This window comes from Pezoporus occidentalis, unplaced genomic scaffold (assembly GCF_034315485.1).
Source record: "Pezoporus occidentalis ecotype Australia unplaced genomic scaffold, CSIRO_AGI_Poc_V1 ctg205, whole genome shotgun sequence".
Lineage (NCBI taxonomy): Eukaryota > Metazoa > Chordata > Aves > Psittaciformes > Psittacidae > Pezoporus > Pezoporus occidentalis.
The window spans coordinates 798,429-816,872 of NW_026913911.1; the positions used below are offsets into that span (position 1 = coordinate 798,429).

Below are 18,444 nucleotides of genomic sequence, written 5' to 3' on the forward strand. Positions count from 1 at the left end.
AGAGGTTCACCAGCCCCAAATACTTGGCATTGCTAAGAGCCCTGGGGCTTGGGTCCTCACACACACACACACACACACACACACACACACACGCGAGCAAAGGGGAATAAGGAAAACGAGATGCTTTGGGTATCTTACGTTCGCACTCCTCCACGTCCAGGTTGAACTGCTGCAGGGCGCCCAGGGTCAGCTGCCGCACTTCGGCCTCCAGCAGCAGCTGCATCAGTGAGGTGGAGAGGTGCTTGCACGCCGACATGCACGCCGTCTGTGCCACCTTCCCCTGCGGAGGAAAGAGACGCTTCTATTAAAGCCATCAAGCACGATGTGCAGGAGGAACTCCTCCAGACCAGGATATACCAGTCCAACACCTTCCACACGCCCCATCTGCTATGGAACCTTCACTCTTGCAATCACCGTCCTTAAAGGGAATCATCGTCCATTGCTACTAGTAGGATTAGACCTTGTGCCTAGAGTGCCAAGGAGTAGCTCAAATACAGGAGAACCCTGGTGTTTAGAGCTCTGGGCATCTCTCGTTATCGCATCCTAACATAAGCAAGACAACACACCATGGGTTTATTCAACATCCCACATAGATTGCCTGAAGTAACCTTGTTGACAGATCAAAACAGTGCTGATGGACATTCAAAACTCCAGTCTACAACTGAACCAGCGTCCACATATATTCCATACAGGAGTTTCAAATTCACTTTCCAACAGCAGAGGCTCATAGTTCAAGGTTTAGCCTTGCCTACAAGGGAGGAGAGAGCTGGGGCCACACTGCTGTGACAACAGTGTCACCAGTATGTGGATACTGTTCAGCCCTTCCAGCACCATGTGGCACCTTCCAGATGCCAACAGGGACTAAGGAGAAGGAAGCATCACAGCAAGGAGGTGACTGAAGAAGTCATTTGTATTGACATGGAAAGGATTGCTCCCCTGGTCTGGGTAGTGGGGAATAACCTCAAGAACCTGGATGCATCCTGCACCCGCCTGCATCACAGGGAATGTGGTTTGCAGCCTTGAGAAGGACTTGGGGGTGTTGGGTGAGGAGAAGCTCCCCATGACCCAGCTTCAGTGAGCGCTTGAGCCCAGAACCCCCCCGTGTGCTGGGCTGCACCCCCAGGGTGTGAGCAGCAGCTCAGGGAGGGGATCCTGCCCCTCTGCTGTGCTCTGGGGAGACCCCCCCTGCAGCCCTGATCCAGCTCCGGGGCAGCAGCACAAGAGGGACGTGGAGCTGTTGGAGCGAGGCCAGAGGAGGCCATGGAGATGCTGCGAGGGCTGGAGCAGCTCTGCTCTGGAGCCAGGCTGAGAGAGCTGGGCTGGGGCAGCCTGGACAAGAGAAGGCTCCTGAAGGGGAGACCTTGGAGCCTTCTCCCAGTCTATCCCTAGTAGGAGGCAATTAAACAGTGGACTGATGGGGAGTAAGCCACAGCTGAGGCTGCCACACAGGCAGAAACTACTTAAATCCCTCAAAAGGCTCACATCTATAATGGAAGTATGCAAAGTGCTGAGTTTCAGATATAAAGGAATTTCAGAACAGTGTCAGCTAACAATTTCTGACACATTTTCTCTTAGCCATGATGGGCATCTTCCATTTTTGGGAACAACTGAAATCTCAAGCCATAAACCACAGGGACAGTTTGCAGCAAGAAGATTTACCCCAGGTAAGCCTTCCATTTCCCTATTGAGAAACCACTGCAAGGCAAGAAAAGAGTAATCAGGACAGATGACTTAATTTGAATGCTTGAATTTCTGAACTATGAACTCTGAAACAGCTGGTTTTCAATTTCAGCCCTGCGTTGACACAACTGAACTGTCAGGTAGGAAGCCCAGGATGCCCCTAAGGATTGAGGATGTTTTAAGAAGAGTCATATTGAGAAAAGGAATGATGGTGGGGGTAGAGATGGGCTGTGACACAGGAAAAAAGGAGGTGGGTCCTCAGAAAGCTCTATCTCCTGTGAAAGGCCATAAGCAGGCTCAGGTACCTACACCCTGACCTGGTTAAACCATCAGCAACCAGGAGAGCTGCTACAAGAAGAGAGGGAAGCTGATGGAGAACTGAGGTCCTCCATAAAGACTTATAGATTCTTGAGACACCATGAGGGGACAGAAGAGGAAGGGGACAGGCCCTTCCAAGAGGTGCTGACTGGCCCATCCCAGGATGGCCAGAGGATGATGCTCTGCCCTGTAGAAATCTGGTCCTCCAGAGGAGCAAGCACACTGTGTTTAGTGAAGCACTTCAGAAAACCCAAAGGACCACCAAAGCCATTAAACAAACTCAGACCATCCCTCACAGCACCTACAAAGGAGGTTTCTTCTATTCTCCCTGACTTAATTTTGCATCACGGCAGCAAGTCTCAGGGGTTAGAAGAGCCAACTCCCAGTGATGTAACCCCAAGCATCATTTAGGGGCACTGAACACATGGGGACATCTATTTTTCAACCTATTTCCAACCACTCATTCCTCTAGTCTTGCTGTGTGCCATCCAAAATGGACGGCAGGTAAGATTAGGGTAGGTAAAATTTGGCAGGTAAGATTGGCACAGGTCTGCAACATGTATTAAAGCCATAAACATGGGGAAATCCTTTGGCACAAGAGCACAGACTCACACAAACCTACCAGCTGATGCTGCAGGGAATGATTTGATGCTTGCATATATATCCTGTATTTCTGGATAATGGTGCTACCTGAAAACAGCTTCTGCAGGAGATTATGTGTTCAGATGCACACAAAAGGCTTTAACATGCCTTCTTGAAAACAAGGAGTGGCTTGGGAGAGCTCACTTCACAAACTGTATTTAGACTGGGATTACAGCGAGGGGGTTACGCAGTGCTCCAAGCTGAGCATCACAAGTCTCATCACTGCAGCAAGGACAGATAAGCCAAGCACAGAATCACAGAACAGTCTGGGCTGGAAGGGACCTTCAAAGCTCATCCAGTCCAACCCCTGCAATGAGCAAGGGCATCTTCCCCAAGATCAGGTTGCCTAGAACCACATCCAGCCGGACCTTGAATATCCCCAGGGATGGCACATCCACCACCTCCCTGGGCAATGTGTGCCAGTGCCATTGTAAATGTTTGATGTATGTGCTGGGAAGGGTTTCTACCAGCTTTGCAAAGTTGTTTTGGATCTTCAGGCCACATTCACCTTCAGCAGGAGGGGAAAAAAGCATTTCTTATTTAAAACAAAAAGAGCAGACCCATGCATTTCGGGGCAGGGTACTTCATCTCCGCTGCTCACAGCCGCTCCCAGGCTCCAGGAGCATTCATTACTCACCTCCAAACAAACATCTTTGCTAAAATCAAGATGAAACATGGCAACCATAAAGTTTAGCAGAGCCATGGGGTTATTTTTGCTTTTCATCATTTACTTGGGCACCTTCTGACACATTTGGTTATTTAAAACACTGCTCGTGCCAATTCCTCATCCCCAACCGCAGTGGGAAGCACGTTGCTACCTGACTGTGATTTTTCTTCATTACTTCCAACAGACACCTGAGATTTTGCTAAGACCAAGTAGTTTTCACAGAATCCCAGCCTGGTTTGGGTTGGAAGGGACCTTAAAGCTCCTCCAGCTCCAACCCCTGCCACGGGCAGGGACCCCTTCCACTAGAGCAGCTTGCTCCAAGCCCCTGTGTCCAACCTGGCCTTGAACACTGCCAGGGATGGGGCAGCCACAGCTTCTCTGGGCACCCTGTGCCAGCGCCTCAGCACCCTCCCAGGGAAGAGCTTCTGCCTAAGAGCTCATCTCAGTCTCCCCTTTGGCAGGTTCAAGCCATTCCCCTTGGCCTGTCCCTACATCCCTTGTCCCAAGCCCCTCTCCAGCTTTCCTGCAGCCCCTTCAGGCACTGGAGCTGCTCTCAGGTCTCCCCTTCAGGAGCCTTCTCTTGTCCAGGCTGCCCCAGCCCAGCTCTCTCAGCCTGGCTCCAGAGCAGAGCTGCTCCAGCCCTCGCAGCATCTCCATGGCCTCCTCTGGCCTCGCTCCAACAGCTCCACGTCCCTCTTGTGCTGCTGCCCCAGAGCTGGATCAGGACTGCAGGGGGGTTCTCCCCAGAGCACAGCAGAGGGGCAGGATCCCCTCCCTGGACCTGGCGCTCACACTCGGGGTGTTAACATATTTGCTATTTTCAAAGAGAAACTCTGCAGCTATGCCCTGGGACCCTCACCCATGCTGAGCATCAAGGAGAACGCTCCTTACATCTTGGAAGAGCATGGGAACATCCCAAGAAGTAGCTCACGTTTGCACATCAGGAAGAGCTTGCACAGAGGGCTGCAACCCTTGAAGAAGCCTTGGAGATGCTCACCCCAGAGGGAAGCCAACCCCAGGAAGGTTTTGTGCACCACTGACAGAAATTTAAGAGGAACATCCTTCCTGCACATCCAGCAAGGGCCAGATCACCATATGCAGAGGAACCTAAAGGGTTACCTCCACCTGCAATAGCCATAGCAAACACCCTGCATGCATTCCTCTGGCCAGCCAGTCTGGCCTGAATAGAGAGTGAATGACAAGTGGCACCAGGAGGGTGTGAAGAAGAGCAAATAATCGAGCTGAAATGTCAAGTCAATAAGGTGAACCTGAGGAAGACGGGATGGAAAAAGTAATTTAATCATCAGGGCTTGACAGCACAACAGCTCTGTTGAGTCTTCACCACGAAAGCAGCGTGTAAGTGGTACTTTAGAACATCCTTTGCAAGCATTTTCTACCACAACTCGTTGCAGAGATTGTAAAGGGCATCCAACCAGGAGCAGCTTCTGGCTCACCTTTCCTTCCTCCCTCCTTTCCACACAGGATTTGGCCATAACCAAGACTTCTTTCACGTGCAAATGTGCACCGTGTCTTTGAAAACCCTGAAGCTGAATCTTCATCATGCCAGATGAGAACCTGACTTTTAATTTCCATTATTCTTAAGGTCTGAACACCTAAACCCCATTCTGCTTTAAAAAAGACTCAGTCTTTTGTCGTAGATTTAAGAACATCCAGATGCCTGACTGGTTGGATCCTACACTACTGGATGAAATTCAAAAGTATAGTCAGGTCTTTTTTCCCATTTTTTAAGCATTAATCCATTTTCACCTCATATTTACTATCAGAGGGCTTGGAGATGCCACAGGACTTTAAATCATTGTGCTAAATGCCTGGCTGGAGAAAAGAAGGTACCACCAGGGATGACCAGCATCTCACTCTCTGGGCACCAAGATTTAAAACCCTTCCAGAATGCACGCTTTTCACTCTCATAAATAAGACTGAACATAGCCTTATAAATAAGCCCAAACCTAGCCTTATAAATAAGACTGACCTAAACCTTTCCTGCCTCACCCCTACACTCAGCACAACAGATACCCACTTACAGCAGCTTCCAAACATCAATTTTACACAACTTCCCTACAAATATAGTGCTTGATAAGGAGCTGCTGCTGACAAGGAGAAAAGCCAGCACCAAGACACTGATATATCAGCATAATAAGCTGCTGCTGCAAGTGAAGAAGGTTGTTTGTATTCACACTTGGGACGGTTCGGGCTGCGCGCTGGCAGGTATCAAGTACATCCTCAGACCGCAAGGTGCCCACCTTGGTTCTTTGGCACTTATTGATGATTGTGGTTCAGTCCATAGTGTTATTTATTCTCCCCTCGGTTCATTTCTCAGCTTTCCTGCAGTGCTGGGATGCAGAGCCCCAGCTCAGCGCACCGACACGCGGAGAGGAGCCCATGATGGATGTGTTTTCCACCAGCTTCACCCCCTCCCGCAATCATTAACTGCACCACCCACAGCAGCGGTGTCAGGACATGTGCCTTGGCATGGAGACAGAGCAGGACGCCTCCGAGGTGTCAACCCTTCAATGGGCTGCTCCTAGACAACCCTGAGGTTCAGAGGAGCCGCCTCAGCTGGGACGGCTCAGACCTCATGCTGATGATTTTTGAGAGCACAAAGTGGAACCAGTGGCACTCCCAAAGGTTCTTCCCTTGCCAGCGCACTGGGACATCACAGTTACATCCTGATTCCACCCCCTGTGGCTCCAAACCAGCTCAGTCCCCGCCCAGACTTCAGAAGTGCTTTACCTGCTCGAACACTGTGGTCCCTCCAGCTCAGGAACACTGTTACCTAAAATGCAAGTTGAGATTTGGAGAGGAAGGCAAAGGGGGAGGAAGGAAGCCATGACCTGAGCTGCCTGCAAGAAGGCAGAAAACACTTTCAAGTCACCAACAGCTCATTTACCAACCTGACAGAAAACGGAGGAGCTTAAGATCTCACAAAGTGATTCCAGTAACACCTCTATAGCATCAGTCATTTATTTAAGACCTTTGCAAACCTCATTAAGAATAAACTGGATTTGCATCGGGGAGAACAAGGATCACGGGTAGAAGTTCACAAAGCTCAGTGGCCAAGACACTCAAGCGTCTGCCCAGCCAACGCCACCAGGCTCCAGCTTGGTCCAATTTCAGTAAAGTAAAGCAATTCTAAATACATTATTAGAGCAAAAGCCACGGTGTTTTGTTTTGAGGCTCAAACCAGTTTACAACCGTATTTCTGGCAATGAATCCCTGAAGTCCATGGCCTTTGATGCAACCGTTTGAAAGAAACATGGCCAGCAGGTCGAGGGAGGGGATTCTCCCCCTCTGCTGCACCCTGGGGAGACCCCCACCAGGAGTACTGTGTTTAGCCCTGGTGTCCCCAACACAAAGGCCTGGAGCAACTTCCTCTAGTGGAAGGTGGGGTTGGGACTGTTGGAACTTCAGTTTGAAGGCCCCTTCCAACCCAAACCATTCTATGATTCCCTTTTCAGTTGGAGTTTGGAGCTGGGGCTTCCATGACACCTACCAAGGCAATGCTGCCTTCCTTGTTCCAAGACTTCCTCTGGACACACAAGTGGGACATCTAGAGAGGTTCACTGTGGCCATGCCAACCAGTGAAAAGGCAGAGCCGAATCTCTAAAGCTCTCCCAAAGGCACAACTAAGGGGCACCTACCAGAGCGCATCACCATGGACCCCACCAAGTCAATCACACTTCAGGGGCTCAGCTATGAAATCATCTCTTTGCATTGTATTTCATCCTTGGACAGCAGATGGAAGCCTCTGGTTTCCCAGGGGACGAGCAGCCACCATGGGGAAGGTCAGCACAGAGGCTCCGGAGCCGGCACTGCTCACGGTAGCACATTTTGGTTGAAAACAGCAAATATGTTAACAATTAGGGAAAGGAAACGCTGAAAAGCTGCCTTGTTAATTAAGGAACTTGCTATCAAAGGACTCATTAAAAGCTACTGCAACGGAATGGTTGTTAAAATAAATACCCATTAATCTTCACGTGCAATCAGGAATACGCTGCCACTGGCGGTGGGAAAGGGGGCTCCTCAGCACACACCCACTGCCAAAGCCATGGTGATGGCATGAACCAGCAATAGCCACCAACTGGGGGGTCCCAAAGAGACCCTGGTCCAAGGGGCACCATCCCACCACCCTGCAGAAGCACTTCTGGCTTCGTCAAGGAGGAACCTGCTTTGCGCTTGGTCAAAATGAGGTGCGATGCGGTCACTGAAATGCAAACAAAATCCTATTGTAGCACTGGGAATGCTTCCACCAACTCACCAGAGTTAATGTGACACTTCCATGGAAAACAAGGCCTGACGGGTTTCAAATGGTCTCAGTTTCCAATTAGTTTTGTGCTACCGACAGGATTTCTTCTTAATCTGCAAGAAGCCCTGGGATTGATGTGATTGAATGTATTTAGACGTGCAAATCCATGGACTCCAGACAACAGAAAAGTGAGCCAAAAAATCAGAATTCCTCAATATTAAATGACCACTTTCCTATAAACACCACAAGTTGTCCCAGTAACACTGAATTTGCTCCAATTCAATAATAATGCAATGCTTTCTGTACTGAGACCCTACAGATCCCATGACTTAATCTCCCACCCTGGATGTTTCTGAACTGTCCTTGCTGCCAGCAGCACTGGAGCTCCAAAGCTCACTAAAACATGGGCAACACCACAAAACCACCTCTGCTAACTCCTGAGTTCCCTGGCTCTTCCATGCCATCCAGGTTCTTAACACCATCCTGATGCATTTTTTATTGCCTTTTCTTAAGAACCATTGCTCTGCAGTCACTGAAGATGGTAAAAAACCCCAAACCATTAACCCAGATACATTAACACTTCCCAAACAGTCAAAACAAGTGTACAATGAGTACTTTGCTGGATTTAAGAGGTTTACTTGAAAAACAAATAAACCACTCATTAATTGCCCAGAAATCCATTTTCAATCTTGACAAAGTGGTTTTGTGAAGGTTTGAGGTTTTTTTTTTTTTGCTGTTGTTTTGGATTGGGGATCTTTTGCTTAAAAAACCTTTGGATCTGCACTCAGTATCTTGGAAATTAAAGTGACTTTATCCAGAACAAAGTGTTCCAGGAACAACAAGTGGGAGCCCTGAGCAAAATGGATCAAGAAGACCTGAGCTGACCAAGCCTATAGCTGGTGCATCGATGTCACTCCATGGAGGGTGGCCTCCAAAGATGCCCCCTCTGAAGGCAGGAGGTCAGCTGCCATCAATGACCAACTTGGCCATACCAGCCTCTATGGGTGAACCTCTGATGGGGTGGAGTAGCAATGGAACAGGGAGTGTGGTCCAAAACCAAAGCCTGTAACCTACACATCCACAGGATGGGATCACACGGACCCAAGTGGAGGGACAAGGGCAGGCCAGCCTCCTAAACTGATGTCCCCTTTTTAGTGGCCTTGGAGCACTGAGGAGCTTGATGGAAAGCAGAGAAAACACCTGCCCTAGTGTTTAAAAGACAGATGATCTGGAGGACTGCATTTAAACCAAGACCAGATTAAGGCACAAGAAGGGAAGCATCCATATGGAGTTAAAACACAAAAGCACAAGCATCAAATCACTGCACAAAGAAAACTTCATTTTTCTAAGAAGTTTTATGTTTAATATAAAAGAAGAATCAACACAGTGTCTTTATCCAGGGTATGATGAGACTCATCAAGTGTTATACTGTGAGACAACACCACACATCCCAGGAAATCAAATCCACCCCTAAAAGTATTAACTTCAGAATAGGTATCAAGAGAGCAACTCTTAATTATTAATCCTATTTACTTGGCTTTGCAGTACCCTTATTAAGAAGAAATCACTTTTTCCTCCCAAAATCATTAGTGTTATGGAAAGAGGATGAGAGCAGACCAGCTCCTGGGTTTCCAGCAGGCAACGTGCTACGGGCTCAGCCCTGTCACTCTGCATTAGAAGTAGCCCACGCGAGTGATGAGGGGTGACTGATGTGCAAACGTTAATGGTCACTTATTGATTTCAGCCACTGTCAAGCTCCATATTCGATCTCTGGCTCCATGAAGTCATCCCAGGAGCTCAACACTGAAGCCAGTGTGTTGACTTAATGGACTTGGTGACTGGCACCAAGCTACAAGTTGACATTCAGGTGGTTTCGGAGTTTGCCAAGGAAAAGAAGAAGAAACCTTCCAGTCAACAAGAGAAGGTCAGTGATGAGCAATGCCTGTGGTTCAGGGCTCCTGACCACAGAGCAATGCCTGTTGGGGAAAGGGATGCTCTCAGCTTTAGACCCTCATCAGGTCTTCATATTATTTGGCAGTTAAAGGTTAAAGGTTTCCCAATGAAAAGGAGAGGCAACGACTGCACACACATTACTCTGAGGAAGGCATTTCGGACTCAATGCATGGCTGGGACCTACTGGAATGATGGCATTGCCTTTGTGTCAACAGCTTCCCTTCCAACAGCTACAAAATCCATCCTGCTACTCCAGCGAACTGGAGAGCCATCCGTGGTTAACCAGGAATAAGAAGGGCCTCTTTTTCCTCAGGATCTGCCATGCCAGAAGTGACCAAATAAATGACAGCTTCTGGTTTAGGAGAAGGAGTGATGCCCTGTGCAGGATGAGCTGCAGGCCTTGCTCCCCTCCCCTCTATAACTGATTACCGAGGCTGGGAGCAGGGCAAGCTGTAGTCATCTATGGAAGAAGCTTCAGTGCCATTAGCAAATCACCATATCTAAACAGACTGTCACCTCTGAGATACTCTGGTAGCCTTATGTGAGTAAAAGTGGGATTCTGGACTTCTGATGACTTTGACCACCCCTCTATCGCCTCTCTACAAGTGCCTGACAGGAGGATGGAGCCAGGAGGGGCTGGGCTCTGCTCCCAAGGAACAAGGGATGGGACAAGAGGAACCGGCCTCAAGCTGCCCCAGGGCAGGTTTAGATGGAGCTGAGGAACAATTCCTGCCCCAGAGGGTGCTCAGGCATTGGAACAGGCTGCCCAGGGCAGGGCTGCAGGCACCGGCCCTGCAAGTGCTCACACAGCGTGGAGACGAGGCCTCAGTGCCATGGGGCAGTGGTGGCCTTGGCAGTGATGGGGAATGCTTGGACTGGATGAGCTTAAAGGGCTTTTCCAACCTGGTTGATTCTATGATTCTATCACACAACAGCTTGAAGAGACAGCCTTCCACCACTGAAATATCACCAGAGTAAACCTACGGAGAGCAGTACCTTAAAGCAGTGCCAACGAACAGAACTTGAGTGCAATCTGTGCCGTGCAAAGACCCACTCACCTGGAAAGCTGGTGGCATCCGAAGCGCTAAAAGAGCAGTTGCTCCAACCATCCCCTGACTGGAGCAGGACTGGTTTCAAACTCACACGAAAGCTGAGCACAAGCCCGTGTCTGAGTGGCTGCCTTCCAGAGGTATTTAACCAAACCGACGGGGTGTCATTTTCTGAAGTAAACATTTACCACTTCTCTTCTATTTTGAGCATTAAAGGGAAAACAGGCTGTCACAGATACGGCAGCAAGACAAACACATGGCAAAGCTGAACTCCCACCAGAAGCTTAGAGACAACCAGTCAAAGGAAAAAGAAAAGGGGGGGGGGGAAGCAAATACAGCAATTATCCTCACCACACACAAAATAAACCAGGCAGTTACAGCAGCCACTGCAGCCTGATACAAAACCTCTCACATTCCACTAAAAGAGGGAAAACCGAAACAGTTTGGCTGTGTTGAAGATGCCCAAGGTCAACAGCTGGAGGCTATTTTGGCTGAAGCTGGTGGGAGACTCCAGGCTGTCAGCAGCAGAAATCACTGACAGTCACAACCAGCTCCAACAGACAGATCTGAAAGGGCTTGGCTTTTTTCCAAATAACCTTATTTAATTTGCTTTAAGGTTTTTCGGTCTTTAACCAAATGACACTTAATTTGTGCAATAACCAGCTCCCTGGCCAGGTTTTTCCTGCACAGAATGGTTTTCATTTGAAAGGACCTTAAAGCTCCTTCAGTTAGAACCCCCTGCCACGGGCAGAGACCCCTTCCACTAGAGCAGCTTGCTCCAAGCCCCTGTGTCCAACCTGGCCTTGAACACTGCCAGGGATGGGGCAGCCACAGCTTCTCTGGGCACCCTGTGCCAGCGCCTCAGCACCCTCACAGGGAAGAACTTCTTATCTCTAACCTGAACTACCCCTGTTTCAGTTTGAACCCATCACCCCTTGCCCTATCACTACAGTCCCTAATGAAGAGTCCCTCCCCACCATCCCTGTAGCCTCCTTCAGACACTGAAAGCTGCTCTGAGGTCTCCACGCAGCTTCTCTTCTCCAGGCTGAACAGCCTCAATGTTCTCAGCCTGTCTCCATACAGGAGGTGCTCCAGATCATCCTCGTGGCCTCCTTTAGGCTTGCTCCCACACTTCAAGAGGAGCTTGATTTGCACCTACTCACTTACAAGCAGGAGCCAAAGCACAACTGAAAGGTTTGTAACCACATGAGAGGATCTAGGGGGAGAGCATGCACAGGAACACAAGATTTTTCCCTCACTTTGACTGTGCTGTCAGAATCCACAAGCAACTTCATCCATTTCTTAAGTAGGAAAACAAATAGAAGGAAGGGCAGGGGGTGGAGAAGGGAAGTACCACGGGATGCAGAAGCTACACTGAGCACAGGCCAGTTTCTTTGAAGCCTTATGGAAGCACATAACCAGGCAGAGGTCTATTGTAGAAGCTCACGAGTTTGCAGCAAAGCTGGGAAGCTGCTGTTTGAGGGTTTTTTTCTTGCATACACACATATGCAACCCCCCCCAGGAAACACAGATTCCAAGATCTGTGCCTTTTTTCCTTGCAAACCATCCAAATGCGTGGCAGGGTATTTTTAATTAACCACTTTTTAAGTGTCTATAGCATGGAATGAGTTGTGTGCAGAGCCTGATTCACGCACAATGAGCAGCTGGAGCATCCAGCTGCCGGCTGGTCTCTGAGATGCTCCGGAGATCTGCTCAAGGACCTTCACATTGGATGTGGGACACTGTGAGGTGTGCAACAGCTTCACGCTTTGGGAAATACCTGCTTTATTCTTGTTAGCCACTTGATTTAACTGTAGGCACCCATTAATCACGTAACCATCTTATCTCAACTTTCCCACCAGGATGGAGGTTTAGCATCAAACTCCCGTTCCATGCCTGCTGCTTGCTGCTGCTTTCTATCCATTTCCATGATACTGTGATTCTATACATGATGCTCTTTTTTAAGGAATACATGATAAAAAAGCCCCATTTACCCACTCTCTAAATACTCGGCACTGCAAATTCCTGCGCCGGCTTCTTGCGGCATCAGGAGACAGGGAGGTGCCGGGGCCAGAAGGGAAACAGCTGCCAGAACCCACGCAAAACCCAAAATACATGGACAGAGCACGTCATGACAGCTCAAACCGCTTCTCCTTCCCCCAGAAGGTATCTCCACAACGTGGCTCAACATCCCTGGCTCAGCAGCAGGAGTTGCACCATTGACCGAACTGAACAGACGCTGGGCTTCCAACTTGCCACGGTGGCAGTTTGGCAGCCTTCCCCCCCCAGCTGAAATCTTCATTTCAGTGCATTTCAGAGCAAACATGAGCAGCACACTGAGAAAGGATGGTGCTGTAGATGCACTGAAACCCCAAAGAGGAGACGGCGACCCATGGACCCACTGGGTGGGCTTGGACCTTGTTTGATCAAAGCCCTGGCTTGATCACAGAATCATCAAGGTTAGAAGGAACCCCTAGAGATCCAATCCCACCCAAAGCAGGTTACATAGGAACATGCCCAGGCTGGTTTTGAATGTCTCCAAAGAGGGAGACTCCACAACCTCTCTGGGCAGCCTGTTCTAATGCTCTGCCACCCTCAATGTAAAGAGGTTGTTCCTCACGATGAGGTGAAATTTCTTGTGTTTTAGTTTATGGCCATTGCTCCTCATCCTGTCACTGAGCACCACTGAAAAGAGACTGGCACCATCCACCTGGCACCTGCCTTTGAGATACTGATCTGCATTGATGAGATCCCCTTTAGTCTGCTCTTCTCTGGACTAATTAGGCTCAGCTCCTGCAGTCTGTCCTCATAAGAATGATGCTCCAAACCCCTGATCATCCTTGATCATCACTGGCGCTCCTCAGTCTTCTCCTCCTCCCATGCTCACTACTTTGGTCTCCACAAAGACAGAATAACAGAGTCCCAGGCTGGTTTGGGTTGGAAGGGAGCTTAAAACTCCTCCAGCTCCAACCCCTGCCATGGGCAGGGACCCCTTCCACTAGAGCAGCTTGCTCCAAGCCCCTGTGTCCAACCTGGCCTTGAACACTGCCAGGGATGGGGCATTCACAACGTTCTTAGGCAATCTCTTCCAGTGCCTCACCGCTCTCACAGTAAAGAATTTCTTCCTTATATCTAATTTCATTCTAAGATCATTCACCTCTGAAGAAGGCACCAAGACCTTCAAGAAGAGGTGTCAAGGAAAAAAACACGGTGCTCCACAGTGGAACACCTCAGCCCGCAAAGGAATTACATCCATAAATAACCTGCTCTAACAAGTCTTTGTGTACACAAGAAGCACGAAGTAGCCCCAGTTTTTCTCAGTCCTATTTGTGCCTCCTAACGCGGGGTGAGGCTCTCTCCTGATCCCTGTGTCCATGGGCTGGGATTCTCCAAGTTACTTGACACAAACCAGAGCCATGGCCCGACCATGCTGGGAGCGTGTGGCTCCACAACCGGAATGAACAAGAAGAAAAAAGTATATAAATGACATATTTCATCCTCCTCTTTTGTGGCTTTTATTTTCTTTCATATTCGCTTTGGGAATAACATTCTTTCCATTGGGAAGAGCCTGATTTTTCCATTAAATACAAAGCAGCTGCCATTTTGGAAACAAAAAGTTGATTAAATACAGATCTTTTATATATTCTTCCCTAACGTATGAAGTGCTAGAGCCATGCTTCTTTCTGCTGATTTATCAGGGAAGAGCATCTGCCAACTATGGCAGTAGGAAGACTTAAAGAAAGTTAATGGAATTGCTTCATCTTTGCTATATAGTTTCATCATTCTAATTGGATGTTATAAATAAAAGGGGAAAGATCTCAAGGCTTGAAGCACAGCACGCGGCGCCCCGACACATTGACACCAAGGGTTTCTCAACCCTTTGCACACACAGGGATGCTCCAGATTCCCTGTTTACGCAGATTCCTGCTTGCTGGGATGCTCAGGGAAGGGTCGGCACGTTGCTGTGACGTACGGCCGCCAGTTGGAAACGCAACTCATACATGACTTAAGGCCCAGATGTTGAACAGACTGGGAAAAGGATGACTTCAAAACAAAAGACAAGACTAAAAACCAAAACCCCACCCACTCCATTTCCACTTCATGAGCCACCAACGCCCGATTCAGGAGATATTCTTATTTTCCAAGCAGAGCTGATTCCTGAGTGACCAACACAACCTACATACAAAACTGCAGCTTGTTTTATATTTCCCCCCAAACCAAACCCTACATTGAACGACTGGTTTCAATATTTAGTTGTTATATAGTTTAAAAATAGAGAGAAGAAAAAGACGGATGGTCAATGCCATAGAATTACAGTTACCTTGGGTTATAATTAACCCATTGGGCTCTCCTTATGTATTGCCCTTCACGAAATACAATGCTGAAAGATCATGGCCATCATAAGAAATCCATGAGGATCTGCACTTCTAAATGCTTTTGGTGCTCTCCCTTGACATTATATCCAACTTAAGCTGCAAGATCCACATATCTCTCTGTAGAGGCACCCCCACGATGGTCACGCAACGCCATGCCCTTAATTAGAGCCACTTCAACCACACCAACAACATTCAACAGTGCTCATGCGGCTCCCAGCTCTGAATGATGCGAATGAACTCCCAGCCCTTCTCCACGCAACCTCAATTCAAGTGACCACTGCACAGGGACCCCAAAGGATATTGCACATGAAGGGTGGGCTCCTCTAGGGCAGGTGGGTCTCCTCCCATGGATAGGAAGATAGCTGGGGGCTTTGGATGCAGATGCGTTCATCAACGTTCCTTCACATGTTCACAACTTAAGAAGAACCTTACAAGGTTTCAGGTCACCAGTGGATAAAAGAACAGGAAAGCATAAAATTGCAGTCTATTGTTTTACTTAAATTAAACTAAAGGGGATAAAAATACCCCAAACCAACTCATCTTTCAACTTCTGTTAGGGTTTTTGGAAGGTAGAGGCTGCTGCTCAGGTGCAGGAAGCAGGCACGTTTGGATTCCTTACACAGAGGATGCATTTTTGGCTGCCGAATCCCCTGTACTACACGTCTGTATGCACGTGCATGCAAAAGTGAGCACAAAATAGCTTTATAAATCTTAAGTTTGTAAAATAAAGATCAAAGCCAACCATGCCAACGTGACTACGCAAAGGGAAGCACTACCTAGGGAAGCATGCACACCCTGGTTTAAAGGATTTATGGGACTGGGCATTTTAGTTTCAATTAACTTTCAAAGTGCTGAAAGCAGACAAGAAACCATGTAATTACAAGATAACCTGGCTTACCCAGATTCGAGTTAACTAGGGCCCCTGGGTTAATCAGAGGTCAACCTTCTCCCCAGCCAACAAAGCCAAATCCACTGCATTTGAATGCTTTGCTCCTTGTTTTAAAGCAACCATTAGCTCTTGTTTCTAGCCCTTCATTTTGGTAAGTATCTGGGATTTTGGAGACACTTGAGAAGACCCAGGAAAACAATGCCCAACCAACAGACCGCAGCAAGGGACCACACAGCCACCAGCCCATCTTCTCCTCACCAAAACACCTCTTTTAAGAGCATTTTGCCCAAGCTTCAGGACAAGCTGCTCTGTGCAACCCTCCTATGAGACTCACATCATCTCTCACAAGCTCCCTGAGGACCATACAGGGAGGAATTGGGATGCTTCCCATGCCCTGTCCGTGTCTGCATCCCAGGCAACTCGCCTTGATTTTACGTGTCTGTATCTACACCAAGAAACTCCCAGGATTAGCCACAACTGCTTCCCACCAGGCAGTTTAAATTCTGTTACAATCACTCCTTTGTCTTGCTATTTTGTGCAATCAGATTTTTATTCGTCACTCTCTTTTAGACAGATTAGTGATTTATTTCCACCAATTCACACCAGCTACCTAGAGAACAGAAAATTAGAAGGGTTAAAAGGAAAACTAGAATCTGTTGCAGTTAAGAACAAAAGCAACTAAGAGCAGGCAAGCAAAGTCCCACCATATAAAGGGATTACTCCATCCCTGACCCTTTCCAGGGGACCTCCAGGTATTATTTTTCATTGATTTACCTTAATGAAACTAATGCACCCCTCTCCGTAGGAAGCTGACTCCATAGCTGTCTAGGCACTGGATTCAATTAAAGAAATAAATACATCTGGCTTCTAAATGGTTGAAAAGCCAGAGGCAATACCACTTCTTGCATCTGTCTCTCTTAGGGTACGCCCTAAGGACACCACGTAGGATGCTCGACATTCAACACCGCTCCTGGAAGCCCGCGGAAGCAGGGGGATGCCCAAAGCATCCCAGCCTGCTTCCCAACAGCGCGGGCAGCTCCCGCAGCCCTGCCAGCAGCCGAGCCACGGCTTTGATGGAAGCTGGCCTCAAATTGCTTTAACAAGGCTCTTTCTTTCCAGAAGCTGGCGTTGATTTGAGACCTCGATGTTGACTTAGAAACCCCCAGGTGCCTAAAGCCTGCAAACAGTCAAGGCTTAGCTATGCTCAGTTTCCAGGAAAAGGGGTACAAGCATCCAACCGTGGCATGAAATATCAATACTACCATGGCAGCTCAGCATTAAAACGGAGAGCAGGGGTTAAAGGTGGAAAAGCAGAAGCTGGGGTAGAGGCGACACCTCCGCGCTGGCCGCATCTCACAACCGCATCGAGCAGGGCTGCACCAACATAAAACAAGGCACGCTTTGCTCACACGTGCCTTGGCTTGCAGACATGGGAATGGAGGAAACAAGGTAGCTCGAGAGCACTTTGTTTGCAGTCTATCTGTGGAAATGCTGCTGCTGCTTCTCCCGCACATGAAACAAGCAGGAATGACAACAACCAGAGGGCTTCGTTGAACCAGAAGGCAGGTCCGAGAGGTCTCCATCACTTTCTTTGTGCTAATTGCCCTAATCCAAATAGGAACATTCAAGCATCCACACTGTTTTCTGGATAAAACACTATTCTACCCCTCTAGCTGGAGGGAACTTAGCAGTCCAAGACCCAGGTCGGAGCACTCAGAGCAGAAGGATCATCAGGTTGAAACCCCATGGGGGATTTGTCTAACAGAATACAGGGAGTGAGGGGGGACTTTAGAAAGAGCTTTCCTCTTTCAAGCAGAGGTTGAAGATCCCATCAAGCTTTCCCTAATAACACACATTTCCCCTAATTCCCCACACATTTAGAGATGCATGGGGGATAAAAGGAGGCAGTTAAATGCCATGTGCTCTAAAAGCAGCAATTTAGCAATGCTACTGCAACAGCGTGCTTGCAGGTGACCCCTCCGGAAGGGAACCCTTTTCCCAGCTCTTGTATTTATCCCATTGATTTAAACTTCTACTCAGCCTTTTCCTTTCCTCCCTTCCATGACTAAGGACCTTTTCTGGTTCAACTCACCCTCTTCACATCTGAGGTGCGAGCAGAGCAGAGCAGACCAAACGCGTGCGACACGCAGTCTTGTACTCACCGACATTGTAGAGTGGACATCTACATCCCCCTACAGAGGACAACACAGGATGTTTAAAGTCAAATGCAGAAGAGAGCAAAGCAATAGCAAGAAAGGCAGAGAGTCACATTGGTCACCACCCAGAGGTGCCTACAACCAATCCATCAATGCTTTAACCAAGGACCAGCTGCTTGACAGTTAGCTGAGTATTAGTAAAGCAAAATAAGGGCTCTTTGAACCCAGTCGACAGAGGATGAGGAGGAAATGAAAGTACCACAGGACAAGTTTTACTGCCACTAAACATGTTCTGCAAGTCAACATCCATGTCCCTCAGCTTTCCCACCTGTAAGATGGAGATGATGGATGTCAAACCCTCGTGAGTAACAGCAGGGACCAGCTCAAGGCAAAATTCCTCAGCTCTTCTGAGTGCATGGGCACGTTATCTAAGTACACACACAGGACCTG

General features: G+C 48.4%; 1 protein-coding gene across 7 annotated transcripts in view; it reads right to left on the reverse strand.

Annotated features, from left to right (window-relative positions):
- EXOC6B (exocyst complex component 6B) overlaps positions 1-18,444 on the reverse strand; it is a 293,471-nt gene that overhangs the window by 82,696 nt on the left and 192,331 nt on the right. For 6 of the 7 annotated variants that reach the window (XR_009964821.1, XR_009964822.1, XM_062618884.1 and 3 more), the window contains exons 19-20: positions 18,001-18,030; positions 139-280 (exon numbers count right to left, since the gene is read on the reverse strand). Coding sequence is in view for 5 of the 7 variants with exons in the window: in XM_062618884.1 (XP_062474868.1) it covers positions 139-280; positions 18,001-18,030 (172 nt within the window). In the remaining 2 variants the exon portion in view is untranslated. The remainder of the gene's footprint in view (positions 1-138; positions 281-18,000; positions 18,031-18,444) is intronic. The other variant, XM_062618885.1, reaches the window with a different exon arrangement.